The sequence below is a fragment of the Thermobia domestica genome, chromosome 1 (genome assembly GCF_964235325.1).
Source record: "Thermobia domestica chromosome 1, izTheDome1.hap1.1, whole genome shotgun sequence".
Classification (NCBI taxonomy): Eukaryota; Metazoa; Arthropoda; class Insecta; order Zygentoma; family Lepismatidae; genus Thermobia; species Thermobia domestica.
In genome coordinates this window covers 62,422,707-62,449,839 of record NC_137454.1, presented here as the reverse complement: position 1 = coordinate 62,449,839, position 27,133 = coordinate 62,422,707, and the positions used below count along the sequence as shown (strand labels likewise).

General features: G+C 35.1%; 1 protein-coding gene across 1 annotated transcript in view; it reads right to left on the bottom strand.

Moving 5' to 3' along the window:
• Window positions 1-27,133, bottom strand: part of LOC145685410 (T-cell activation inhibitor, mitochondrial-like) — a 52,166-nt gene that overhangs the window by 20,956 nt on the left and 4,077 nt on the right. Inside the window, exons 2-7 of the mRNA XM_081757806.1 lie at window positions 25,075-25,222; window positions 19,800-19,926; window positions 16,804-17,053; window positions 13,514-13,734; window positions 8,713-8,804; window positions 896-996 (exon numbers count right to left, since the gene is read on the bottom strand). Of these exons, the coding sequence (XP_081613932.1) occupies window positions 896-996; window positions 8,713-8,804; window positions 13,514-13,734; window positions 16,804-17,053; window positions 19,800-19,926; window positions 25,075-25,222 (939 nt within the window). The remainder of the gene's footprint in view (window positions 1-895; window positions 997-8,712; window positions 8,805-13,513; window positions 13,735-16,803; window positions 17,054-19,799; window positions 19,927-25,074; window positions 25,223-27,133) is intronic.

Here is a 27,133-nt window from a genome sequence, read left to right as displayed (position 1 = left end):
ACACGCAAAAACTACGCTCCCAGAAGTGGTATAGGCGAAAATTAGAAGGAAAGAAGAGAAAGGAAAGTCTTGGAGCATCTGAAGCACATAAGAACGCAGAAATGGCGTAAATAAATGACGAGATGAAATAATATAAAGTGGAAAGCGTCAATTTCCAATAAACTCAATGCACGTGGTGTTTGTCCGCTAAAACCAAACTTCAGATGAGTATAGCTAGGGTTCGAACACACAAGAACTACGCTCCCAGAAGTGGTATAGGCTAAAATTAGAAGGAAAGAAGAGAAAGGAAAGTCTTGGAGCATCTGAAGCACATAAGAACGCAGAAATGCCTCTCGTATGAATTAATTAATACGTTTGTTTACAGTACAGGATAACAATTTTGAAGACGCACACCTTTTGTCACCAACAGACAAATTTACTTAATATCTTGTCTGGAAATATTTCTTGTATCAATAGTAATGATATCTCTTGAAATCAAGTTTCCTCAAGAAACGGCAACAGTATTACGATCAACTTGATATACAACTATACAGGATTTGTGCTAGTTCTGCACCAAACGTGTGCGTGCTGCTTAGAAGTTGTTGGATATCTCCTTTGTTGAATTCAATGTGTGAACTGTATTTTCCGTGTCGTATTAAAGTCTGTCCTATGGTTGATGAGGAACAACTTTCTCCAATGGAATGAAGGTACAACTGTAAAAAAATTAATTTACTACTTTCTCACTTACGAAAATGGTTTTCCATTTCCCATTCCTCGCAGCTACGTCGGTTTTAAGAGAAAGGAAAAGAAATGGTTTACAAAATATGCAATTCGTGCTATTATTACAAACAATAAATAAGAACAAACATTGAGATTAACTGATATTAAATATTCACTGGATTTATACAGTGCTTACCTGTGGACAACCCTAATATCACGCAGAACTCTAGATACAGCGCGTTCCACCGCAGGTACCCTGGTAAGAATATGATCATACTTGTCCACATTTTTGATCAGCTACAAAACCAGATAAGGGCAAAAAATTACTGTATTACGAACAACAACAGACAGTAAGCAATAATTATATTTTGGCCGAGCTTACGAATTCAACCAAATTATACGAGGATATTTCCAAAAGTTTCCGGCTTAACAATGAAATAACACGCCTCTAGTAACAACCCGTGACAGCAACTGCCATCTACAGAAGAAATAATGTATTAATTTCAACAGTCTAGCAGCGTCAGTTCGTTGGAGACAGTAATTTGAATCAGTCGCTGTACGTTGAGCTGGTAGACTGCAAGACAATGTTCCAGTCCGCATGGCTGTCGTTGCCAAGGCTACATTGCTAGATCTAGGCTAAGTGGTAGGTGTTGAATCGCCTCTAACTACAGTCTTTCACTGCAGCGTTGCCAACTACAGCCGTGTTGACGGAGCATTATCACGTAGTATGCTCGCTGAAGCAGAGCAACTGATTACTGTCTCTAACGAACGGACGCAGCTACCCAATTGAAATTAATAAATTATTTCTTCCATAGATGGTACTATATGCCATGAAAGGCTTATTACGAGTGGCGCAATATTTCAGTGTCAGTCCGAATTTTTCTTAAATACCCTCGTATACAACGTATATTTGACGCCATGAAACATACAACCAACTAATGTATGATTTTACAATTTAAAAATCACTGAATTTTCATTAGCTATTAATATCAAAAAATTTTCTACGGTGTGTAGGGAAAGTTTTGTTTCTTCAACTTCGAAATAGTCTATCGGCTGGTTTTACCAACAATCGTTGGAAATCACGTATCAGTAAATACTAATACAGTAAAAGCAAAATACTGCTGAAGGATTAATATATCTTCGAAATCTCTTAACCGAAGAAAATATAAATTTATTATTGAGCAGTATTAATTCTATAAGCTCATTAAGAAAGGCACATAGTGTGTTTAAATACCTAGGTATATTTTAACATTTAAGAAAAACCTCTTACTGATAATCAAGACATTAATAAACTATTGAAAGCGTCTTAAAAGTGATAAGAAATTAATAAAATATATATAAAAATCTTTTCTAGCAGTATTTTGTTTTAACGACACGTTCGTTATTTCAATTTTTGAAAACCTTTTCTCTCTCTTTCTGAATTGAATCAACTTTTTCTTCGATCTATAATTATATTATATTGTTTTTCTTTTAGTTTTAGTTTTTTTTTTTAACATTTTCTCTTCCGCCCTTATTTTGCTTTTTATTTCTCCTTCTTCATGCTTTTACTTCAAAGTTTCCATTTATTTGCAAAATGCATTTCCGACAGATATATACTGATTTTGTTATCGAAACATTCTGTAAGAAAGTGCAGCAATATATACAGTAAATCAAAGACTGTTCTGGAAATTTCTTATCCAGATATTCTTTCTTAGCAGAAAAATTATCTTTTCCATAGTTTTGTTTTCATGAAATGCTGCAAGTATTGAAATTTTGCTTCCTGAAAATTCCGTGTATTTCCAAGCTTTCGGAATTATTAAAAAAAAAAAAAAAAAAAATGCAAGGTAGTTTCTTTAAGTTCTTATTTCTTTTCCTCGTATTTTCATCCTCCATGAACAAGTTTCCGGTGGAGAGCTTAAATTTTGGAATTGCAAAAAAGTTTCAAGAATCAAAATTTAAAGAAAGTGAAGTGATTGTTAAAATTCCTGAGCAGGGAGCCCAAATTTGTGATAGAAATATTTTTGGTATATATATATACTACAATATTTTTTCATGAACTAGTTTCTACATAATAAATCCATCTCTCTGATTCTTTTATAACAGTTATCGCTTATTAATAGTCATATGGAGCCATGTCTGTTAATACATTTATTAACAGAGAAACTATAAGTAGTGAATAATAATATATAATCTATACAAAGAATAGAAGGTAAAATTTGAAGCAGAAGGAGAGAGAGAGAGAGAGAGAGAGAGAGAGGAGAAGCAACAATTTAGAAAGGGGTCCACGGATGATCATTATCACCAATAACGTTTTACGTTTAATCTCTACATTGAAGAAGCAATAAAAGAAATCAAGGACACACACAGTACAGAAAGAACTGTTCATACGTTTAGATTTGCTGACGATATCGCGCTGTTGGCAGACAGTGAGAAAATATTATAGGCAGGTCTAAACGCAATGCAACAAGTACTTAGCAGCAAATTCTACGTCAAGATCAATAAGAGGAAAACGAAAGTTATGAGATACGCAAGAAAAGACACAAGAAATATGAAGATCAAAATAAGATATCACCAGTTGGAAGAGGTGCAGGAATTCTGTTATTTAAGGTGTAAAATACTAGCGATAATAGGTGAGAACAATATGTAAAACCCAAAATAGCTCAAGCGAAAAAGGCATTCGAAGAAAACAAGAAATTCTAACCGGGAACATCGACATAAAGCTGAAGAAACACATATGGAGTATGGCACTGTATGCGTGAGAGGTATGGACTCCAGAAGAGAATAAAATGGAGAATGTGAGACTTCAAAATGTGGTACTATACAAGGATGTTTAAATACAGAGAGGTAGATAAGGTATCAAATGAAAGATGGGAAGTGGTACGAGAGAAGAGGAATATAGTGAAGAATGTTTTGAAAGGCAGAGATAGAATGATTGGACACCGACATTATGGAACATGGAGGAATTACCAGAAGGAAAAGTATTTACAGCAGTCCGAGATTGAAATACACGGACCAAATAATACAATATTTAGGGAAGAAAGAATTCATACAAATGAAACGTCTGGCTCAGAATAGGGAAGAGTGGAAAGTTACGTCAAACCAATAGAAGATTGCTAATTTGAGAAGAAGAACAGACATGCCTAACTTCGCTATACTTTGAAGGTTTTTTAACACTATATATGCAGACTGAAGATAAGAAATGGAGTGAAAATAACTTGTATTTTTATATGACTTCAAGAATAAAAGCGTACGTGCATTTCACATGGATCTTGTTTCTTGTTCCTCATAACGTCTGCTTTATATATATATATATATATGAACGGGGCAAACATGAACTTATTAGGCTCCAGTGTTCTTCTAGATATACAACCCAGGGACCTCCCAGAATTGATCAATTTCTCCCCCATCCCCCTTCTCCCACCGGAGCAAAGGTAAATTACACTGCCATTACATGTTACTTTTGTGCAGGGTACATCTTCTAGCAAATACTGTCCCAGCGCAGTTCCGTCATACTTTAATCCTCTGGACAAATTTCCTGGAAGCCTATGCAGCTCCATGTAGGGGTGGGTGTTTGTACGTGTTCCGCTGAAACATAAGAAAAAAATAAAATTCTCGTCTCATCTTGTTGAAGAAGAACGAAAATTGTTAATTTTCCCTTGAGGGGTGCGCCCCATCTACATCCACCACTGAGTTACGAGAGGTTTATATTTCTTCATTCCTGCGCGAAAGGATAGAAGGTTCGGAAAGACTGCAAAATATTACCTGTTGTAACACTTGGGGATATTTGATAGTTTGTAGTAATAATTAATTGAGAGCAGATTACTGACCTAATTTATCGACACAAAAAATACTTCTGTTGCCTCGTCTCGTTGAAATAACACAACATGAGTTATATTTTACATTTAGGGAGGAATCCTCCTTCCGGATCCGCCAGTTTCTTAGCGAGTTACCATGTCCTCTGAACAGTTTACAAGCTTATCATCAGTAATGAAAATTTTCACAAGAAACACACCAACATTTTTTTTTTTTAACTCTCCAGACTTTCATACCTTTCGACTGTTCTTTTTTCACAAACAGATAACTCTTCTTAATTTTGTTTACTTCAACTTAAGCTACATACTTTTTCAATGACAGTTCTTTGAGAAAGACATGAAGACAACTCTTATCATACTCTTATTTAATGGTAATTTTAGATTAACTAATGATGCAAACAAAGAAAGCAGGATTTTTTAAAATCTTGTTTAAAAGAAAAAAGAAAATATTATATATTTTTTCGGATACTTTGCACCGGAACTAATTTCTGTAGTCTGTTATCTCTTTGTTACACCCACTGCTATCAGCAGATTACTTGTTTTAACTTCTTTCAAGAAGTGATTGCAAATACTACGAGCTATAGCATATAATTCGTAAAATAAGATAGGACTGTCGACTGTCTAATAATACAAAAGGACTGTCTAACTGAAAAATATGTCAAAATGTTCTACGTAGTTTTAAAGCTACTGACAGTTTCTTTTGTGGAAGGTAATGCACGAACAATTCCTGTCAACTGGGAGAAATTTTCCATAGTCGAGTATAAGAAAAAGCGCTTTAGCTGGGTTTTCATTTGGGGCAAAGTATTTTATGTTGGAAGGTGTTATCAAATTGATCACCTGCCGGTTCTTGTTGGTTACCAGGATAAAGTCTATGTGATTAGAGAATTAACAAGACAGAACACTAAGATTTAATATAAGAGACTTCAAAGTCACAAAGAGAGTACGATCTAATATAAAAAGGTAGTTAGATTCATATACAAAAAAGAAGATTAATGTTTTATCCAAGAATATAGAAAGACCACATAAATGAGAGAAAAAAAAAAGATTAATGTGAAAGTATTCTACGTTTTTTGTACTTTTAATTCGTCTTAGTTATTATTACAGTTCATTTACTTAGATTTCGGATTCGATTTACAGTTAACTAAGATCCCACACCACTGCATTTATGATTCTGCTTAGATAAGTCAAATACCAAATTGGTATCTTGAGCTGAAAGTCTCAAGTTTGTATATCTTTCAAATATTTTTCGTTAAACATTCTTTTCTGAATGTTTATCTTCGTAAAAACATTCAGCTATTTCTGCCAGTATATAAATACATATTATTTAATATCCTGTAACATGTAAAGTTGTTGTAATTTACCACTAATCGTAACAGGATCATTCATTAGGTTACCAAGTCTCTACACTTTTGTAGAATCTTCAGTTAAACAATCGGTAAGCGAATTTAATGAACGAGTGTGAGGCAGAGGATAAATCTTTTATAGTATTGAAGTACCATTCTCTGACGTCTGGTAATATGTACTAGGCGCTCTGGAGGATGAAGATGAATCGTGTGGAGTTTTCTTAAGCCAAATTCTTCCACTTACTCATTTTAAATACTTAATTAGCAATTATTAAATTCCTTTCATCAGTGCTGAAAAGAATTAGGAACAGAGTAATAAAAATCTGGGCATAAGACTGATTCGATTCAAACTTGATCCCCTATTTGGCACACAGTAAAAACGGAGCTCGAGTCTCCATCACGGAACCTGTGTTCTTCTTTGTGTTGTATTCTTCATGTATGTATATCAAGTGTATGTTCCTTACATGTTACATGTAATTATTATAATAAGGTTAAAATAATATAATTATGGTTAAAAGGAAGTTGACTTGGGATGGGTTAACAAAGAAAATGTAAGTATTTCTTCTTTTTTTTCTTAAATATATATATATTAAACGTCACAAGCCAAAATGGAATTTTGAAGTGTGTGTATACAATTGCCAAATCACACACTAGCTGAGGCCCAATCGGACGCTACCCTTAGGGGCGTCACTACTTTCTTTCTAAATTACAGTGACGAAATCGGGGTAGCGTCCGATTGGGCCTCAGCTAGTGTGTGATTTGGCAATTGTATACACACACTTCAAAATTCCATTTTGGCTTGTGACGTTTAATATATATATATTTAAGAAAAAAAAGAAATACTTACATTTTCTTTGTTAACCCATCCCAAGTCAACTTCCTTTTAACCATAATTATATTATTTTAACCTTATTATAATAATTACATGTAACATGTAAGGAACATACACTTGATATACATACATGAAGAATACAACACAAAGAAGAACACACGTAGGTCTAAACAATAAGAAGAACACACATCCTATTCACTTCCACTTAACACGAATGCAGCAGTAGCAAATGCAGCACATTTTAAGTCAAAAAAAAAAATGCAAATTATACGTTGAATAAATTTATACGCATTAAGTTACAGTATTCCATGCATCTTCATATCGGCGCCGAATTTTGGAAAATAGTCCAGTGTTATAAAAGGACTATAGCATGCAGAGACCTTCTAGAACTTCCACCGATGGACCTAGCCCTATCCAATGGGAAGAGGATAGGAGCAGAAGATTTAATAGCAGAGTGTTCATTCAATGGGAAGAGAATGAACGAAGAGGATGGCCTACGGACTGGACATTGTTCTGGAGCATGGTGTAGATTGTGAATAGTCGACAACTTGGACAGTGTGACGTGTGCAGATAGTAAAAGTATAAACAGTGTGTTATAACTGAACAGTGAAGTGTTGTTATTCGAACTGAAAAATATATCTATATTCATTTTTTTTATGTTCAATTAATTGCGAAGATGAAAGTGTTTCTAAAAGTTGAAATTAATTCATTGCTTGAAGTGTTTTCTTATTTTATTCATATTATTTGCAATATTTTAGTGTATGTGTTGAATATTCAATTTCCATAAGTATTAAGTGAGCTTATCTTTAAATTATCATGACTTTAATAAATATATTTCTATGCATTTATCGATATATTACATATTTATGGACTGAATAAACATTTTATATAGTCGTGATTGCAGCAGTAAGTGAAGTGAAGTGTTTGTGTGAACTGTAACTCAACCCATGTGTACGTCAAAACTTTATACAGTGTGTCCTCGTCATACGCAGACAAACTATCAGTGTTGCCAGGGTTCTTAGGATAAACGTATCTCATCAGAACTTTACCTATCAGCTGTTCGGGTGCCATTTGTCATAAACTCGTTTGTGCATCATTTTTGGCTGTATGCAGTTCAAGCAGTTTAACTCTTTTTTTAAATTAAAAGGACTAGCATATACTAGCAGACGACGTTTCTATGTGTGAGTGTGTGTGTGTGTGTTCTCATTCAGAGAACGCATGTGGGTGTTGTGACCTTGATCAGCACTTCTTCAGCCAATCACAGCTCTGTCCGCTCTTACGTCACTTAACGCGTGAAACCCACGCGAACCGCGAGAGCTGAAGAGATTTAGCGGGAGACAACTTACTTGGCGCCGAACATCCGAAGACAAGACAAACTATTTTTACACTGCTGCGAAATTCTTTATGTAAACAAGTTATTGGCATAATTGTATCAACGTATATTTCGTAAGAAAAGGAACATCTATAATTAGTATTATCCTATTTACCTTTCCATGATGTAAGACGATGTAAGTATATTATAACCATTAAAATTTTTGAATCTATTTTTGAGTGTTCGCTGCGATTGTGCATGTCATTGTCTTACGCCTCGTGGCATTTCGTTTGAGTGCATGGTGCGGAAATTATTTTCACTTATCGTTTGCGGAATTTATTATCTTTTGAAATATATGATGCTGAATCTTTTGCCTTTATAAAAAGTTGTACGTAGAATTTTTGCTTATGTGTAGTTGGCGTTGAAAGGAGTTTTCTTCGGATAACTTGTTTCATCGTCAACGCTCGAGCAAACGTCCTATTTACGACTATATAATATAATGTTTGCTCTATTTGGACCACCATCCTATGGAGTAAACGTTATAATTTCACTGTAGTTTTGTACCTACTGGTATCTACTGCATACGAAATAATACTTTTAGTAGTTAAGGAAGTAAAACTTACTACTTATACGCATATCTTGGAGGGGACCACGGTAATTTGTTAAGCGTGGTAATATAGTTTCGAGTTAATATTTCTGTCATACAATAAATTAATGAAACTTCTGTTTACTTACATCCAACCAATTGTGCCTGACTTCTCCGCTGTTTAGGATAACATGTCCATCCAAACTAACGCCTGTATCGTTCCCAAATACTAAAGTTCTTCCTTTAGAAAAAAAAATAAAAAAAAATAAATAAAAATAAAGCAAAAACTAAATTATACACAAACTACTATAATATACAAATTAATAATCCGTTTTAGAGTTACTTGTAATTTTTTCCTTATGCCATGCTGAATAATAAAATTTTAAAAAAAAGTAATTGTGTACACATATGTGATTTAACTCGTGTGTATGAGATTACTTGGCGGTTTGACATCAGTATTATATTTTTCATATTTCCTCTTCATTTTTTTTTATTCCCTGACGATGATCTATAAACGATCAACAAAAGTTAAATAATACGATATGCTTTCAAATTTGACCTATTTACATCATATATTTAACTGATTTCCTTGACACGCGACACTACGAAAACAATCACGTATGGTGAGGCTTTCAGTTTTTAATTGGCCTCCACCATCCTCATAACCATCCGACACTCTTCTTTTTAAGTTTTTAAATATAGTATAAACTTACTATTTTACTGCATATACTTATTCTGAATTAAACTTCCTGTATTTGGACTAGAATAAAATACTAGTATCAAACTATAATTATACACTAACATCTTTAATATACCGGAATTCTGAATACGCTGAAAAACGTATCATAAGTTGACCTCTGTATCTACAAGCAACAAAACATTTTTTTCTTTGGTTGCATTTCGATTTTTTTGATTTAATTTGTTGTTCTTTTTTAACGCTTGAAGATTTAACACTTTTCAGTGCTCCTTATGTTCCTCTATTTCTAAAGATATATATATTTTTAGAAGTTTATAAAATAGAATAACATAGTATACATAAATATCCTTCTAATCAAACAAAGTTGTAGAACTATGTCGCTTCCGGTTTTAATTTATTTTATTTATTTATTTAAAATGACAAAATTGTAAAGAGATAGCAAGTGTGTTTTGGATATAGATTTAGCATTCCAAGTGCAGATTCCATTTTTCCACTTATCCGCTTAATGAAACAGAAACAGATAAATCTATTACTTCTAATTAGAATATTGGATCCATATACTTTGGAAGTCTATCATAGATTTCACGATGTAAAACAAAACTCACTTATTAAGACGTTTAGTTTACCAAAATCCCTTTCAATATGTACTCTATCTATCTGTTCGGTAGACAAAAAAAGTCAAGAGCCATTTAATGTGTATATCAGAAAACAATTTCCGTGTATATTTGAAAAAGAACCAAGCTTTTATCTGCATTCTAAGCTTATTAAATTATTTGGAGTATCCTTATTTTTCATTGAATTTATGGCATTTTCGATTATTAATATAATAAATTACAAACTTAATATGTACATGAAGTTTCTATCGGTGCAGCTGCATTAACGTATTTGTTGTTTATACTGAACTATTGTGTCATTTTTTTCAAAAAAAAAACTTCATACTCAAAATATATAGAGAAATGTGTTAATGATCACGTTAAATTGAAGCTCTTTAATTCATACTAGCTGTACTTGTAATGGTGCCTCTTAATGTTCTCTTGATTGATGTTCAATGTTCCTTTTCAGCACTGAGGCTATATGAGAGTGCACCTTCTATTCAAAGTGGGATCTGAACAACTACTTAGGTTTATCCCACTGGATCTTGAGCACAGAAAGCATGCGCCTCAGCTACTGAGTCATGAAAAGGCACGACAATAAATGAAGTTCAACTGTGTAATCTACACGAGGAACAAACAGTCTTATCACAAAGTAGTTGAATTTCAATTAGAAAAAAAATTGTACTAACTTTTTCGGATAGCGAATATCCATTTCTAAGAGTTATAGAGACTTAAAAATCATATTATAGAGTAAAATCTTCACAGACTTATAGCTAGAACATCAGTGGAACTTTTTAATTTATATATGAAGTAACATATCTTGAAAAAAAAATAAATAAATAAAATAAAATAAAAAACTTTCCCGGAGGTTCAATGCTGCGTTTACAAAAGCTCTCCATTGACTTCTGTCCTTAACCAACTGGATCCAGTTTCTATTTTGTATTTCTATTTCTGTAAGATCCATCTTAATGTTGTCCTCCCTAGGTCTTCGTAAGTATCGTTTCCCGATTGAATTTCCAATTAAAATTTTGAAACCGTTCCTACATTCTTTCATTCTAGCTACATGACCTCCCCAGCTAAGGGTTCTAGACTTTATGACCTTAACAATGTTTGGTAAATGGTATAAATTATGCAGTTTTCGTCATTCCCCATTCCGTTTCTCTTACGTCTGAGTATTCGCCTCAGGATTTATTTTCAAATACTTTTAGTCTACGTTCTTCCTTGGGTTGACCATGTTTCGCAACCATACAGCACAACAGATATAATTATCGTTTTATATATTTTAAGCTTCAAATTTCTCGACAGAATTCGCGAAGACAAAAGGTTTTGAACGGAATGATAACGCGAATTCCCTGTTTTCGGTCGACATTTAATTTCTTCGTGAATATGGCTTTGGTCTGTTAATACTGATCCTAGATATTTCAAAGTATCCACTTTGTCGAAAGGATTTTGATATTTTGACGTATCCTTAATTTGAATTATTACAATCCCAGCCAATTTCCATATATTTAGTTTTCTCTCTGCATTTACCTCTAAACCCATGTCCTTGCAAGCGTTTAATAAGATCTCTGCATTTATTTTTATTTTTTCCTACCATCCTCTATCATATTTACATCATCAGCATACGCCGTATGCTGGTCAACCCATTCAGCTTTAGGCTCTAGTTACTATCTTTGATTTTCCTTGTAGCGTATATCAGAACAAAGTTAAATAACAATGGCGACAACATATCTCCTAGTTTCAGATCATTTTGAACGTGAAAGCTCGTGGATAAGTATTATCATATACATGCAAAATAAAAATAAAGAATTTGGAATTGGGAAATAATTATTTGTTTAGTGTACATCAACATAGTTTTATGGGGGAGCGTACCGGATTATCAAGACCCCATATAAGTTTTCCAAAATATTTTACTTCGTAAAAATACGTTAGTTACAACGTATATAAATTACGAAGTTTCACTGATGTTGAAGTTATAAACATGTGAAAATCTTCCTGCAAAATACAAGGTAAGTACAATTTTTATCTTGTAAAATGTATTAAATACGTTCTATTAATTCAATCAGACAGTTTTAGTGTTCTCTGAGACCTTTGTCGATGACTTTACACGTTACTAAACTAGATTATATCTGGATATGTCCTGCTTCCCCATGGAACCTTCCTGAGAGAAAAAATAAACAATTTCTCAAATCTGTAACGAACTAGGCTTCTTACACAGTACGAAGCACATTTGATAGGCTTACAATGTTTCAAATTATTGTATTTCCTGTGAGTAACAACTGGAATGAATTTCTTAATAAATGTAATTCACTTTACTGCTAGCGGTAGACTCAAAACACAAAATCCATGAAGAGTTGAAACCTATTATTTTTGCTGGCATCAATATACTGGTGAATACACGAAAATTGGAATCCGCAGTGAGCTAGTTTTTATGCAGTTAATATATATTGTTACTTTAAATTGTAAAGCAAATTATGTTGTCGATAAACAATTGTTGTGAAGAAAAATGTATTATTTGCTAGAATTGCATTTTCCTGAAACTGGAAATAATGTTATCCGATTTATGGTCCAAATTTCTTTGCCCAGTTTTAGGGCAGACTCTTCAATTGCAATAATAATAATTAAAAAAAAATTCAAACACACTCCTTTCGATGATGGAAGAATACGAGTGTAGATCTTAAATGTTTCCAATTTGGTGTTGAGAATATTGTACTTATTTCGTTAGTACTACTACGTTACTAGTTTGTGATACAAGATTGTATATATATCTGAATTATTCATTATGTATCCTACAACACCTATCAGGAGTTATACTGATACATTGATCCTATTTTCCTATTCTACCTTCTGATTAATATGTGGTTTGTTTATTGGACAACCCACTTAACAGGACGACAGTTTAGAAACTCACGGTGCAAGCTGCCCTTGATAACTTATTTGGTCACGTTTTGCTGTTGTACCATAATGGGAGCCATGTTATTCCACAATGTTAGGGAAAGATCATTAATGTCCATGAGGGCTATGTTTGATCTCTGAAACGCATTCAAAGTGGCTGATCTCCAAAATACATTCAAAATGTTTTTATCATTATCATTATTATTATTATTATTATTATTATTATTATTATTATTATTATTATTATTATTATTTAATGTTGTAAAGTGTCAAGTAAATGACTGAAATATCTCAGCCACCTCTACGGAAATCTTTTGTAAAACGACTGACAGTGGCCCTTTAAGAGATCCTGAAAATTAATAGTGATCAAATGAGGAAGAAACGAACACTCATATAAACTAAGCATACCCGAAGACATCCATATATACAATATTTGCTGGCGCTATTGTTGATAGCTTAAAATGTGTAATGTAATTCTGCGCACCATAGGTAAACACTTTAACGTGGCTTACTGTGTATCATCTCTAATAGATTTCCCTAAGCGGTTTTCTCATGTAGTTATAAATAAACATATAGTATAGCTATAAATAACATATAATTTACATTTTGTGTCTAATAACGAATATTATCAAGTTACTTAAAAAATACGAATAAAACGAGAGTATTATTATTATTCTCATTAATGATATATTTCGATTTGTTTAACATCCATTAACATATCTTTAAAAAAGAAGGGAAAAAAAAGATGAAATACAATGCACTAACCACGGAGCACAGTCATCATATCTGAATGGTGTGATGCTAAAGCTTTGAAGCTTTGAAGACATCCTCGGAAGTGTGTCACATTCCACCCACAGTCCCACAAAATATCTTTCAGCTCCAGAGAAAAGCATAGGTCACGACGAAGACGTCTAATCTCCTCTCTAACGGGTTTGCAAGCATCTAATTTCTTGTGGGCATCAGAAACATTTTTTGACAGCCATGACCTGCAAATTAGATATTAATTAAACCCCCAAATACTGTTGCTCCACATGAAAGTCGACTTATGTAATAGTATTCAAAATTATAGTTCAGCTAATACTCTGACAATTTGTGCAGTTCTCTCCTAACGAGCTCTTAACTAAGATGGATTTGGAAATGTTATGTACTATAAATGATCTAATAAGTACGAACAGATCTCACCTTAACGAAGTCAGTCTTCTGGAGATATTGTAACTTCAACATTAATAAACCTTGCAGTTGTTTTCCTTGTCAAGGATCTAAAAGCCTCCTTAGACGATATTACTAACTTAACTACTTTTATCGGACTCCCAATAAACGAACGCCGTAAACAGGTTTTAAGTTGTTATCAAATTTTAATGTGTACTAATTGAAATTTCTCTGTATTTAACACTTTCAGCCCCATGTGTATCTTTTTGATACACAGTGAGGGTTTACTGATGGACCACGTGTATCAAATAGATACACATTGGCTGACAATGTTCATAGCAAACTGTAGTCTGGTCCCGGGGTGAAATTTACTCAAACAGGGTTGGGGCTGAAAGTGTTAAGACAGGTTTCCTGATACAATAATTTATACTATTGAAATAAGTTACAATTCCCAAAATCAGAACAAACTAATACAGTTTCTTCAGATATCTTTTCTGGCTTACCTATAAAATTAACATTTTGGACTTATGACAATTATATTTGGGAATATTGTTTCGTATTAAATTTGTGAGTTACAGTTCATAAACTAGCTTTCCATGGTCCTAAAAAAGGACCTTATTTTTTGTTTATTATTATTTATTTTTTTAATTAATTTATTTTTTTTTATTTTATTTTACTTTTTACAGTTGAAGTGGGGCCGTGGTGGCTCAATGGTAGAGCGTTCACCTCTGGTGTATGGGGTCCCTCGTTCGATCCCAGCTCGCGCCAAGTAAACTTTGTGTTGGACAAACACCGTGTGCGTGGGTTTTCTTGGGGTTCTCCCCTTTCCTCTCAGTTTCTTCATTCCACAATTTCATTCATTTCTCATCGTCATCGTCTCCTTTAGACTCGCTGGCATACCAGAGGGACGTAAAACTTAAAAAATTCATTTCACCTCATTTTAGAGTTGAAGTTTCAGGAAACATTGTTCCTCTAAGTGTTTCATTCGTGATTTTGGTTCTTCCTTGTCACAGAAGGTTGTATATTACTATTTCCTGAACTACATTTTCTGGTTGAGTTTTTGTTAAGATACTTCGCTAAGCTCTACTTTTTAAAAGTTCAGTGAATAACTTTAAGACAATGAAGAATATAAAGAATGTAGCGAATGAGCCAGATAGTATCTGCAAAACGTTATTAACAAACGAATAACTGACAAGTTTGGGTGCGCAATTTACGACGTCATAGCTGTTGGACACCCAAATTTATACAATGTACCACAGCGCTTGAAAACAACTATCAGTTCATGTAATACAACTTTGCACGTACTAACTGTCTCATTTTCTAAAGTTTTGATGTTTTTCGTTGTCCATAAGTTATTCACTAAAGATTCAAAAAGTGGGGGAGAGTTTACCGAAGAGCCTTAATATAGCTATCTCTTTCTTGCAATGTCATGAAGCTTCATTAACTAATTAACTCTATGGGCTATGGAATTTGAAGGTTTAATGCCGCATTCACAAAAATTCTCCATTGAATTCTGTTTTCAGCCAACCGGATCCATCTTAATAGTGTTCTCCCATTTCCACCTAGTCTTCCTAATGGTGTTTTTCCTATTGAGTTTTTAGTTAAAATTTTGAAAACGTTCCTATTTTCTTCTATTCTAGCAACACGACTTGACCATCTGAGCCTCCTCGACTTAATGACCTAACAAAGTTAGATACACTGTATAAATTATGCAGTTCCTCCTTATGAAGTCCCTCCCGTTCCTCTTGGGTCTGAATGTTACTGAATACTTTCAGTCTGCGCTCTTCCTTAAAGTGAACGTTCATGTTTCGCAATTACACAGCGCAACAGGTATAATTACAGTTTTATATATTTTAAGCTTCAAATTCTTTGACAAAATATTTTGGACTGAGTAATGACTCGATATTTCCTGCCCTCAGTCGACATTTAATTTCTTCGTAGATTTGTTTTTGATCCTTTAAAAATCATGAAGCCTATATCATGCTGTATTCCCCAATATTTAAAACTGTTCCCCTGTATACTCCCCATTGGTTTCTTGTCTTCCGGAAGGAAGAAAATTAAAAAAGATAATTTGATGTGTCACGTTGCGCCCGGTCTGCTTCAGATGCAAAGGGACAACAAAGCTGTTTTCGCGGTAGGACGTAGTTCGAAATGTGTTTGATATGCATTACATTAGTAGTAAGCAAACGTAAACATGACAGCACGTTGCACTAGTAGCAAGATCGAAATTCTACCTAAAGTGGCAGGATTAACATACGGAATAGATTCAAATGTTCATAGTCTTTTGGGTTTTAACAACTCTTCTTAGCACTAAGGTACAGAAGACGTAAGTCTTAATATGCAATCCGAATAACATGAGATCTCTCGCTGGGAATCGAACCAAGGTTTCTGGAGAGCTCCTCTTATCTCCTCTTATCATTCTAAAAACATCGTTACATGTATTTATCATCTATGTTCTCCAATACAATGGAATAACCACAGGACATCAAAATGAAGATTTCATATTAGAAGTTTTCAATAGGTCCCGAAGTTAGGAGACAATTCAATGTGTATAAAGGATACTATGAAGCTGATTATTTTATAAACACATTATGTGACAGAATGTACCCATATACATCATTACTTCTTCCCCTTTCTGAAAATTTGAAAGCATTAATATAGAGTGAAAATGTAGCCAATATTTTAATTACAGAGAAATTTTATATTCTTGAATCAAAATAAAATTATGTATGGGACTAACAAACTTCTGAGATAACTATACTACTATACCCATAAACTTCACTAATTGGCGCATGTATTAATGTCTGATCACGAATAATGACATTCTAATTTTTAAAAAAAGAAGAAAGAAAGAAAGAAAAAGAATGGAAAAAGAAATAGAAAAATGCAAAGTCTTACGTACTTACATCAAGTGTACACCTTCTTTAAATTTTGAAACAACATCTTCAAACCTAAATGTTGTTTGTTCAACTCTGCCATCATGTTCGACATTAACGTTCCTGAAAACATTCTCCTGTACTTTAGGCTTAAGCTTCTCAGGGGCTGATGGGATGCTCTTAATATACGCAGTTGGCAAATTACATGCTTCCAAAATCGAAAGTACTGTTTTCTTCAAATCACGTTGAGCTAAGTTTATATTTACACTACGGAAGGCACCTAAGACAAAAGAGACAATCTAGAGTAAAATACAGAAGCATCATAGTCAAAAAGTAGACTAATACATGAACAAAGTAATGGCATGCAATGCATAACTAATGTTGTCTCGGTTTGAAGAAAAACTACATTTATACAAACTAGGCTTGTAATTAATCTGTTGTTTTAAAAATAACGATTAAATTACCGTAATCACTTAAAAATTTTATTAAGATGTAACTCTCGCACTACCAACGGGGAAGGGGAGGGAAGTGGGTTATTTTGTGCCCACGACACAGGGGCGTCATTTCAGACTTTGCGTGAGGGGGGCAAGACCACCACCGACATAAGACTTTCACGTTTTGCATTAGTATATTAGTAGACAATCTATTAAAGTATATGTATACCTCAAACTCTGGGGGGGGGGCAATTGCCCCCTCCTGCCCCCCCCCCTAAATGACGCCCCTGCCACGACAGTATGTTATTTGTAATTACTATTCCAATCGTTTCTTTAAAATTGTGAAAAAATATGTTATTGCTCAACATGTTTAGCTAAATCATATACACCTTATGGTGGTGCAAATTGAACGTTAGTGTGTCTTATAAATTTGCTATTTTAAGTTGGTGGGTACAAAGTAACCTCCCCCCCCCCTCATTGGTAAGAGATGTAACTGACATTTAGAAGTCTCACCCCTACATGGCATATAATAAACATCTGTATCCCACCTTTTCTGAATATGAGGTTAGTCTTATCCCCCGTGTACTGTTCACTTCAGTCACTGTATTAGTGTATTTCATAAATTTGCTATTTTAAGTTGGTGGGTACAAAGTAAGCCCCTTCCTCTATTGGTAGGAGATATGACTGACATTTAGAAGTGTCACTCCTAGATGGCAGTATAATAAATAGCTGATAGTCTTATTCCGGTACTGTTCATTTCAGTCACTGTAGATTATTGTGAGTGTTTCTAATTTGTTTCTTTTGCGAGATATATTTAAACTTACCAGGTGTGTCTGTTACAAAAAATACCTACGTAGTGCGAGGGTTAATTTAATCAATTAACTTTTTCAAGAGTTAATTTTTAATTGATAATAATCGTTACGAGTAAAAAAGTACCCGTTACTTTTTCCTCGAAAACTATATGAAATGAATCCTCTGCAAGAACTTTTTGTGAGCAATTCCATTACAGAAATGTAGCGGTCTTTTACCAAAATGGCTCAGCTTACCTTGAAGTCCGGCTCATAAACTCATGAACTTTGTAACAATTCTAGATTATTACATATGCCTAGTATTTGGTATGACTTTCACATTGTGTACACTTAGTATTATGATATTCCTCACAAAAGTACACAGATAGCCCAAAAATTATATTAAAAATACACAAATTCACTGATATTTTTAAAATCGATTTTATAATATTTTATTTTAATGTTCAGTTATGTTTGAAAACAGTAACTTTTCATAATATGAGATAATCTAAAAAATATTGGCGTTCGTCTCCCAAATCTCAGGGTATGAATCGCAGTAAGCCAGGCTTCACGTCATTTGACAACCGACAGTTGAAGCTAATAGATGTGCAAGCATTGTTGGAATTTTTCGAACTTGGCGGAAAGTATTGCGCCGTGAAGAAGTTGTGGAAACACTAACTTTCCACAAAACTGCGCTACATTTTACAATTTTATTTCGTTAAAGGCGTAATGATCCGCACAAGATACATTATCAAAAATAACAGTCGAAAGACGGTTCGGTCGCTTTCTTTTGAAAATGTCAATATCCAAGATGATCCATGCAGTGGGAGACCAAGCACAGAAAAAGTGGATGAGATTCTGACAAAAATCGAGCAAGATGGGCATGTAAGCGGTCATGACATCGCCAAGGACGTAAACATCTATCACCAAGCAGTATTAAACCATTTGGAGAACCCAAGGGGCCGCGATGGCTCAGTGATAGAGCTTTCACCTTGGTTTGATCCCAGCTCGCGCCATGTGAGTTTTGTGGTGGACAAACACCGTGTGTGTGGGTTTTCTCAGGGTTCTCCCGTTTCCTCCCACTTTCTTCATTCTACCATTTCCTTAATTCATTTCTCATCATCACCGTCTCCTTTAGCCTAGCCGGCGTACTCGAGAGATTTCATTTTTATTTACATTTCATTTGGAGAACCCTGGCTACAAAAAGATGCTCGATGTTTGGGTGCCATATGATCTGTCAAAAAACTTACTTGATCGAATTTCTCTGTGATGAATCTCTACTGAAACGTAACGAACTCCTCTCCGGAATATCCTCTAACAAACATCGATCTTTACCAAAGAAAATTATAAATGTAATTTATAATTACAGCATTAATTACAGACTTTTGATTATGGAAACAACCACTTTTCCACTATATTTCTTCCCACTTAGCTACACTGATAAAACAAATTATTCATTTTTAAAACAGATGAAAAAGATGAATGTTCATATGCATTTTCTCTACCATGTAATGTCTCTTCATAGTCTGGCTAATGCATGTGCTTCCTATGCATGTAAATCCTTGTTGAACCTCCGTTGAGGGTATCAGCCTCGAATACAAGCCCGAGTATTAGTTCGGATCCCACTTTTGATAGTAGGTCCTCTCTCATAATTTCCGCGATGCAGTAACAAATTCTAATCAAATAATCAAGCTATCTAACAAAGTCAACAACAATTTACTGTATGTTGATTGTAAACATTCGTCCGCTATTAATTGTGAGTTAAACAGAAATCATTGTAAAAGACTGGCAATATTGTTCTCACCTGTGTTACTTTGAGTGGAATTTGATGATCTTAGATAAAACCTTAGAGTTGCTGGTCTTGCTGGTCGGTCCTGAAGCAACGTTTCTATGTAGGAATTAAGATGTTTTAGAGAATTCTCATTTACACTCTGAAGAAAGAAAGAAAAAAAAGAATAATAAAGACTGATGATCGTTGATTAATCTATATGGCAGAACAATTACACATTAAACTAAGATAAATATTTGTTCAACCTTAAATCAGAACGTAACATTTAACACACAAATGGCAAATTAACCATTTTATTACAGCTGTTTGTCAGATTACCGTGCCTCTACACTATTGTCTCACATTTTGATAAATTAGATACAAATGACCTTTCAAGGAGATATTTGATACTATAACATTTTCTCTCTCTCTCTCTCTCTCTTTTGGTGAACAATTCTAATCTCTACATTCCTTAAAACTTTCGATTCATAGTCAGGTTTCACAACTTCCAAGTGTTAACACAAAGTTGTGGTGAGCTTTCTTCCTGTATTCATGGAAGTTTTGTTCGAATTTTTCCCAGCACAAAAATACAAAGTGGGTTTTTTGGGGAGGTAAAACCCACAATAAACCCCTCATCCCACCCGAAAGAAAAATATTTCAGAAATATACTTCAAAACTTGGACTGAAATAATAACCTTAATATGACTGTAATTACTTTCTTCAATCGTTTCTCTCAGTACACGCCTAATACTAGAATTGGCTTAAAAATTACAAAAGATTTCCAGAACAGTACAATACTGAATATATATATACATATATATCCGCAGATCCAGGATATGATCAACAGAGGGGCTAAACCATATCCCCATTTGCCGCTTTATCCAGTGTAAAGAAAGTAGGATTAAAGCCCAGTTTATCCAGTGTATACCTGAGCGTCATGGGAAGGGGCTATAGCCCTTATAGTCCGCGCCTGCATATATATATATATATATATATATATATATATATATATATATATATATATTGTGTTTGGGAATCGTACATAACGAATTTTGTTCGCGCTTGATCAAATTCAACTGTAATGGTGTTCCATTGTAATCTGGAACAAAAATCAATAGAACTATATTTCTGCATTTTTGTAGTACAACTCGTGTATAATACAAACAATAAAATATCTTTCTCCATGTGTCAATTACAAACCGAAAAGGTTTCATCTTAAAAAGAAAATTACTGAAGATATACATCTATTTTCTCAACAATGCACCTGAATAATTACATCCATCAAACGAAAAAGTTTAATTAAAAGAAATCAAATGTCCCATAATAATTGCAAATGCAAACTTTTATTTATTTATTTTTTATTTTTTTTTTTAAATACAGCGGAGCTTTCTTAACTAACACCTCTCAACAGTAATCTCCATAGCACGGACAAACGTTTTTCTTCCGGCAAAATATATATGTATTATTATATGAGACAATCTTCCCTTTTACAGACTGGATAGTCTTCTTTCCCCCCAACGTTTTAGTGACCTCTTAATATTGGACAGGCATTATCTTCAGCTCATCCGTATTTAGCAGAGAAAATACATCTCAATTGATCCCTTCAACTGATCCAGCAGTTACAAACAAATTCTGATCAGAAACTAGTGTCCACAAGATTATACGTCAGAAAACTATTGCAGACTTTTCCCAAGAAATTCATAAACCGCCATGATTGGTTAGTTCCTTATATATTTTCAGTATTTCATAATAATCTTGAGTGTTTTTGTTCTTAGTGGGCTATTGTTATTTTCCATACAGTCTATAAACGAACTAAGGGACGTCTATAAAGATATAATTTGTGTTTAAGAAGAAATTATTACACAAGCATTTTGCACAACACGACCAAAAAACACCTCGCCCCTCAGCATTCTTTACAAAGAGGACTTTAAACTAATTTTCCCCGCAATTCGAACATAGAAAACAGTATTTCGATATTAGGCTACATTTATAGTACGGCAGTTACCTCTTCTTGCTCTCCTCAATCATAGGTTGGTGGGCAACATGGAAATTTTAAAACTTTTCTCTCCCTTGGGAGAGCTGTTTTATACTTGGATAAGGTCTCTTCTTCATAACTGCATCTAGATAGTCTATCCTTGGTTTTACTTTTCCTGGTTTTTCTTCTGCCTTTCTCTCTATCAACACGGTAATCTGATCAGAGTGCCGAATAAGATGGCCAAGCATGCTGTTTCTTCTTTTTCCTATTATCTTCATGATCTGTCGTCCTTCACTAGCTTCTTTAGTACGTCTCCATTCCTTTTCCTTTCGGTCCATGATATGCACAGCATTCCGCGCCAACCACATTTCAAATGCTTCCAGCTTGGATATTTCAGCTTTCCTCAATGTCCACGTCTCTGATCCGTAAAGCTCCAGGCTCCATACCAGGGTCTTAATCAATCGTTTACGAACGTCCAACGACACATTTCTTGATGTTAACAGTCCTCTTTTCCTATTGAATGCTTGTTTAGCCTGCTATTCTGGAACTTATGTCTTTTTTACTTCTTCCGTCCATGGATATTACACTTTCTAAATAGGGAAACGTCTTCGATTTTCTCTCCATCTAGCCATACGTTTGCTCCTTTCTGTCCTACTCTTGTGCACTTTATCACTTTGGTTTTCTTTTTATTTATCTTATTTTCTATGTTTTTTCCAATTGCTCGTTCAAGTTTGAAAGTGTTTCCTGCAAGTTCTTTTCGTTCTCCGCTAACAGTGCTATGTCATCAGCAAAACTTATTGTGCTGAAAACCTGACCATTTACTTTTACGCCTTTTTCATCTATATCAAATAATTCTTTCATAGCCTCTTCTATATAGACGTTGAACAGGAGGGGTGAAAGTCCTCATCCTTGCCTTACCCTTTTACTCATTCTTGCTTCCTTCTGACCTCTTCCTATAACAGCTGTCTGGTTCCTGTAAAGCTGTTTTATTGTTCTTCTGTCTCTGTAATCCACTTTCAGATTCTTCAACGCTCTGAACATGATATTCCAATTTACGCTGTCAAAAGCTTTTTCTATATCTACAAATGCTATCACAATTGGTTTGTTTATTCCAATGTATTGCTCCATGATCAATCGTAGGCTCAATATTGCTTCTCTTATTCCCCTTTTTCTCCTGAATCCAAACTGGTCCTCCGATAGCCGTTCTTCGATTTTCCCTTCTATTCGTTGTGCAATAATTTTGCACAGTATTTTTGATGCATGGGAAAGCAAACTTAACATTCTGTGTTCTTCGCATTTCGGTGCACCTTTTTTCTTCGGGATAGGACCAATATGTTTTTCTCGAAGTCTCTTGGTATCTTTCCCGAGATGAACATTTCATTGTTGCTATTCCTTCTCTATCTCTTCTTCGTTCACTCTGTCTCCTTTGTAGGGTTCTTTAATGTATTAATTCCATCTTCCTGTTATCTGCTCCTCTTCTATTAGCGCTGCCCCGTCCTTGTCTATGATAATGTCTGTGCATTTCTTTTTCTCACCGAACTGTTTTCTAACCTTTCTGTATTACCTTTGACTATATGTTCCTCAATTTCTTTGCACAAGTTGTTTATCTAGTTTTCTCTGGCCTTCTTTACTTTTCTGTTGATGTGATTCCTGCACATTCTGTATCCCTCCTCTTTGTTTGTTATCTTGAACTGTCTTCTTTTCTCCATCATTTACAATATTTCTGCTGTTATCCAGGGTTTATGTGGGGTTCTCGATTCTCTTCCTATGTGCTCGTCGGCTGGTTTTGTAATCCCTGCTTTCATGGCTTCCCATTTCGTGTTGATGTCATTACCCGCTAAAGCTACTTTAGATGTCTCTTTGTCTGTCGCATTTGCAAATTCCTTTTTCGTGCTTTCGTCTCTTCTTAGCTTGATTGTGTTCCTCTTTTGTTTAGAGCTACAACTCTTTTCTTCTTTAGACGAAGTTCGCTCTTCATCAAAACTAAATTGTTGTCTGTGTCAACGTCTGCACCCGGGTAACTCTTTCTGTTTTTCACTAGATTTCTAAATGCTTGTCGGACCACTATATAGTTTATTTGGTATCTTTCTTTGTCTACTGGTCTTGTCCATGTGTATCTTCTTAGTGGTTGTTCGAAGAGCGTATTTGTTACAGTCGGATTATGCAGAACTCAACTAATCGTGCACCTCTCGCATTTCTTTCTCTACGGCCGGAATTCCCGGTTACAGTCTCTTCTTTGCCTTCGCCGACTACTGCGTTCCAGTCACCCATGATGATTAAATTATCCTGGTCTTGAACTTTAATCAATACTTCCTCTATCTGCTCATAGGTTTCTTCTACTTCCTCATCTGTGTAGCTTGATGTAGGACTTGATGATGATATACTTGGATTATCGTCATATTCCTCGGTTCGGTTGCTATCTTCAACATTACTATCCTTTCATTGTATCTCCAGCTGCCTATAACTTTCTGTCCTATTCTCTTATTCAAGACAAAACCGATTCCTACTGTACCGTTATTACATATGTGCTGCCGAAAGTTTTACAATCGTTCCGAGTTTGATAGCCGGTGGAGTATTTTTGATCTAATTCAACATCATTAGGTAACTGGGGACCACTTCAATTAAGAACCAAACTTTGGGAGGGGGTGGGTAAAATACCAGTGCTGAGAATCCATATGCTGACTACGTATCGTCTGGTTGTAAGTGTATCATCTGGTAGGCTATAGCCCTTTTCTTAGTTTTTACTTTTTAGATACACTTCATTCTTAGAAAAGTTTAGCTTCTTAACCTTATCATAATGAAGAAATTACAGTGATATGAAAATATACTTAATGAATGTTTTAGTCTAACATTGCTTTGGTTTTATTGCCCATAATTATTACATCACATCTAATTCCAATGACTACAGTGCAAATAATTTTCATGAACGACTACATTTTTTAAAACTCCTTTTTTAGAGAATACCCCCGTCCATGTCAATATAATCGATCTGGACTCTTCTATATTATGACTACCAAACAATGATTATTCTTATTTCACTTCTATTGTTTTCCATTTACGTCATTACATGTTTAATCACCATTACATATTATCTATTGCAAATATTTACAAAATATATTGAATTCAGTTTTGAAAAGACAGAAAGTTACTAGAAAAGCTTAGCTATACGTTAATCTGTGGCAAGTTCTATATTGTAATTATTATCAGCCAGAAGTTAGGTATCGAAAATTAAGAAATATAAAGTTACATACTAAACTTTAATGAACGAAACACATATATGCACATGCGATTATACGTGTGAAACGATTAATCCTAAAGAATGTATCGTGAACTTACTCGCTCTGCAGGATATTGTCCAAATAAATCGGGGTGAACGGAAAAGAAAAATGGACGTAGCGCTGTTGAAACTTCGGCAGAGCTGAGAAATCTTGAAATAATAACTAGGCTGCTATCACTTAAAAGGCATTTCTTCTGTGCATGGACCCTGAAAAAACAGTACAACATACAAGAATTTCGATATTAAAGTGCTGTCTATGAAATATTAAAATTTCGAAATACAATTTTAGTTTATATCAAAATCGTGGAAACGTGGTGAGGCTTGGAGTTTTGGAACTGGTCATAATTGTTTGTATCACTAATATTTCGTTATATACACTATGTGATCAAAGTATCCGGACACCCCCAAAAACATACGTTTTTCATATTAGCTGCATTGTTCTGCCATCTACTGCCAAGGTATTCATTATCAGCGATCTCAGTAGTCATTAGACATCGTGAGAAAGCAGAATGGGGCGCTCCGCGCAACTCACGGACTTGGAATGTGGTCAGGTGATTGGGTGTCACTTGTGTCAGAAGTCTGTACGCGAGATTTCCACACTCCTAAACATCCCTAGGTCCACTGTGTCTGATGTGATAGTGAAGTGGAAACGTGAAGGGACACGTACAGGCACAAAAGCGCACAGGCCGACCTCATCTGCTGACTGACAGAGACCGCCAACAGTTGAAGAGGGTCGTAAAATGTAATAGGCAGACATCTATCCATACCATCACACAGGAATTCCAAACTGCATTAGGATGCATTCCAAGTACTATGACAGTTAGGCGTGAGGTGAGAAAATTTGGATTTCATGGTCGAGCGGCTGCTCATAAGCCACACATCACGCAGGTAAATGCCAAACGAGGCCTCGCTTGGTGTAAGGAGCGTAAACATTGGACGATTGAACAGTGGAAAAACGATGCGTGGAGTGATGAATCACGGTACACATGTGGCGATCCGATGGCAGGGAGTGGATATGGCAAATGCCCGGTGAACGTCATCTGTCAGCGTGTGTAGTGCCAACAGTAAAATTCGGAGGTGGTCGTGTTTTTCTTGGAGGGGGCTTGCACCCCTTGTTGTTTTGCGTGGCACTCTCATAGCGCAGGCCTACATTGATGTTTTAAGCATCTTCTTGCTTCCCACTGTTGAAGAGCAATTCGGGGATGGCGATTGCATCTTTCAACACGATCGAGCACCTGTTCATACTGCACGGCCTGTGGCGGAGTGGTTACACGACCATAACATCCCTGTAATGAACTGGCTTGCTGTGTTTTTTAACACTCCTCAAAAGACTAGGGATGGAGAACAATCAACAAACCATTGCTTTTGCTGACAGTGAGAAACCAGACTGCAGTGTAAGAAAGCAGTTCTTCTTGAAGAACTTGTAGGTATTGGTCATGCTTCAGTGTTCCATCTACTATATACATATGTACAGTCTCCGAGGCCCGAAGACAGACATCACATCTCAGACCATGACCGAAGTAGGATGCTTTTCGGGTTGTTGGAAACATTCCAACTTGAATTCTTCCCCAGTCTACGTCGTTCATATTATGAACATTCACCAGACACACAGGCACATGATTCACCACTGAAACACATTATTCTCCAATCATCAGCAGTTCAATGTTCTAGGCTTCATGCCCATTCGAGGCGCTTCTTTGCCATGATTGGAATAACTTTGGTTTTCTTTCTTGACCTGCATGCTTTTATTCCCTCAGCAGATAGAATCCTTCGAACACTTTCAGGCGAAATGTCTGCACCACATTCAGCCATTTTTATGGTTAAGTCTTTAGAATTTCCGTTTCTCTTTCTCAGTGTCAATCTTATTAGTCTTCTGATACCTCTTAGCGATAGTTTTGGTTTTTGCCCACACTTCCCAACCCTATTTTGCTGATACATTTGCTTCTTGCTCATTGGAACAGAGATTCTACTCACAGAGTTTTGCCCTACCCCAACTCTACTGGCAATTTGTCATTATGTATATCTTCCTTCCGCCAGAAGTGTTTAGATAACTTCCACTATACACGGAGAAAAGTCTCTCTGGCTTTTCCCATTATGCCGCGATTACAGGACTTCACA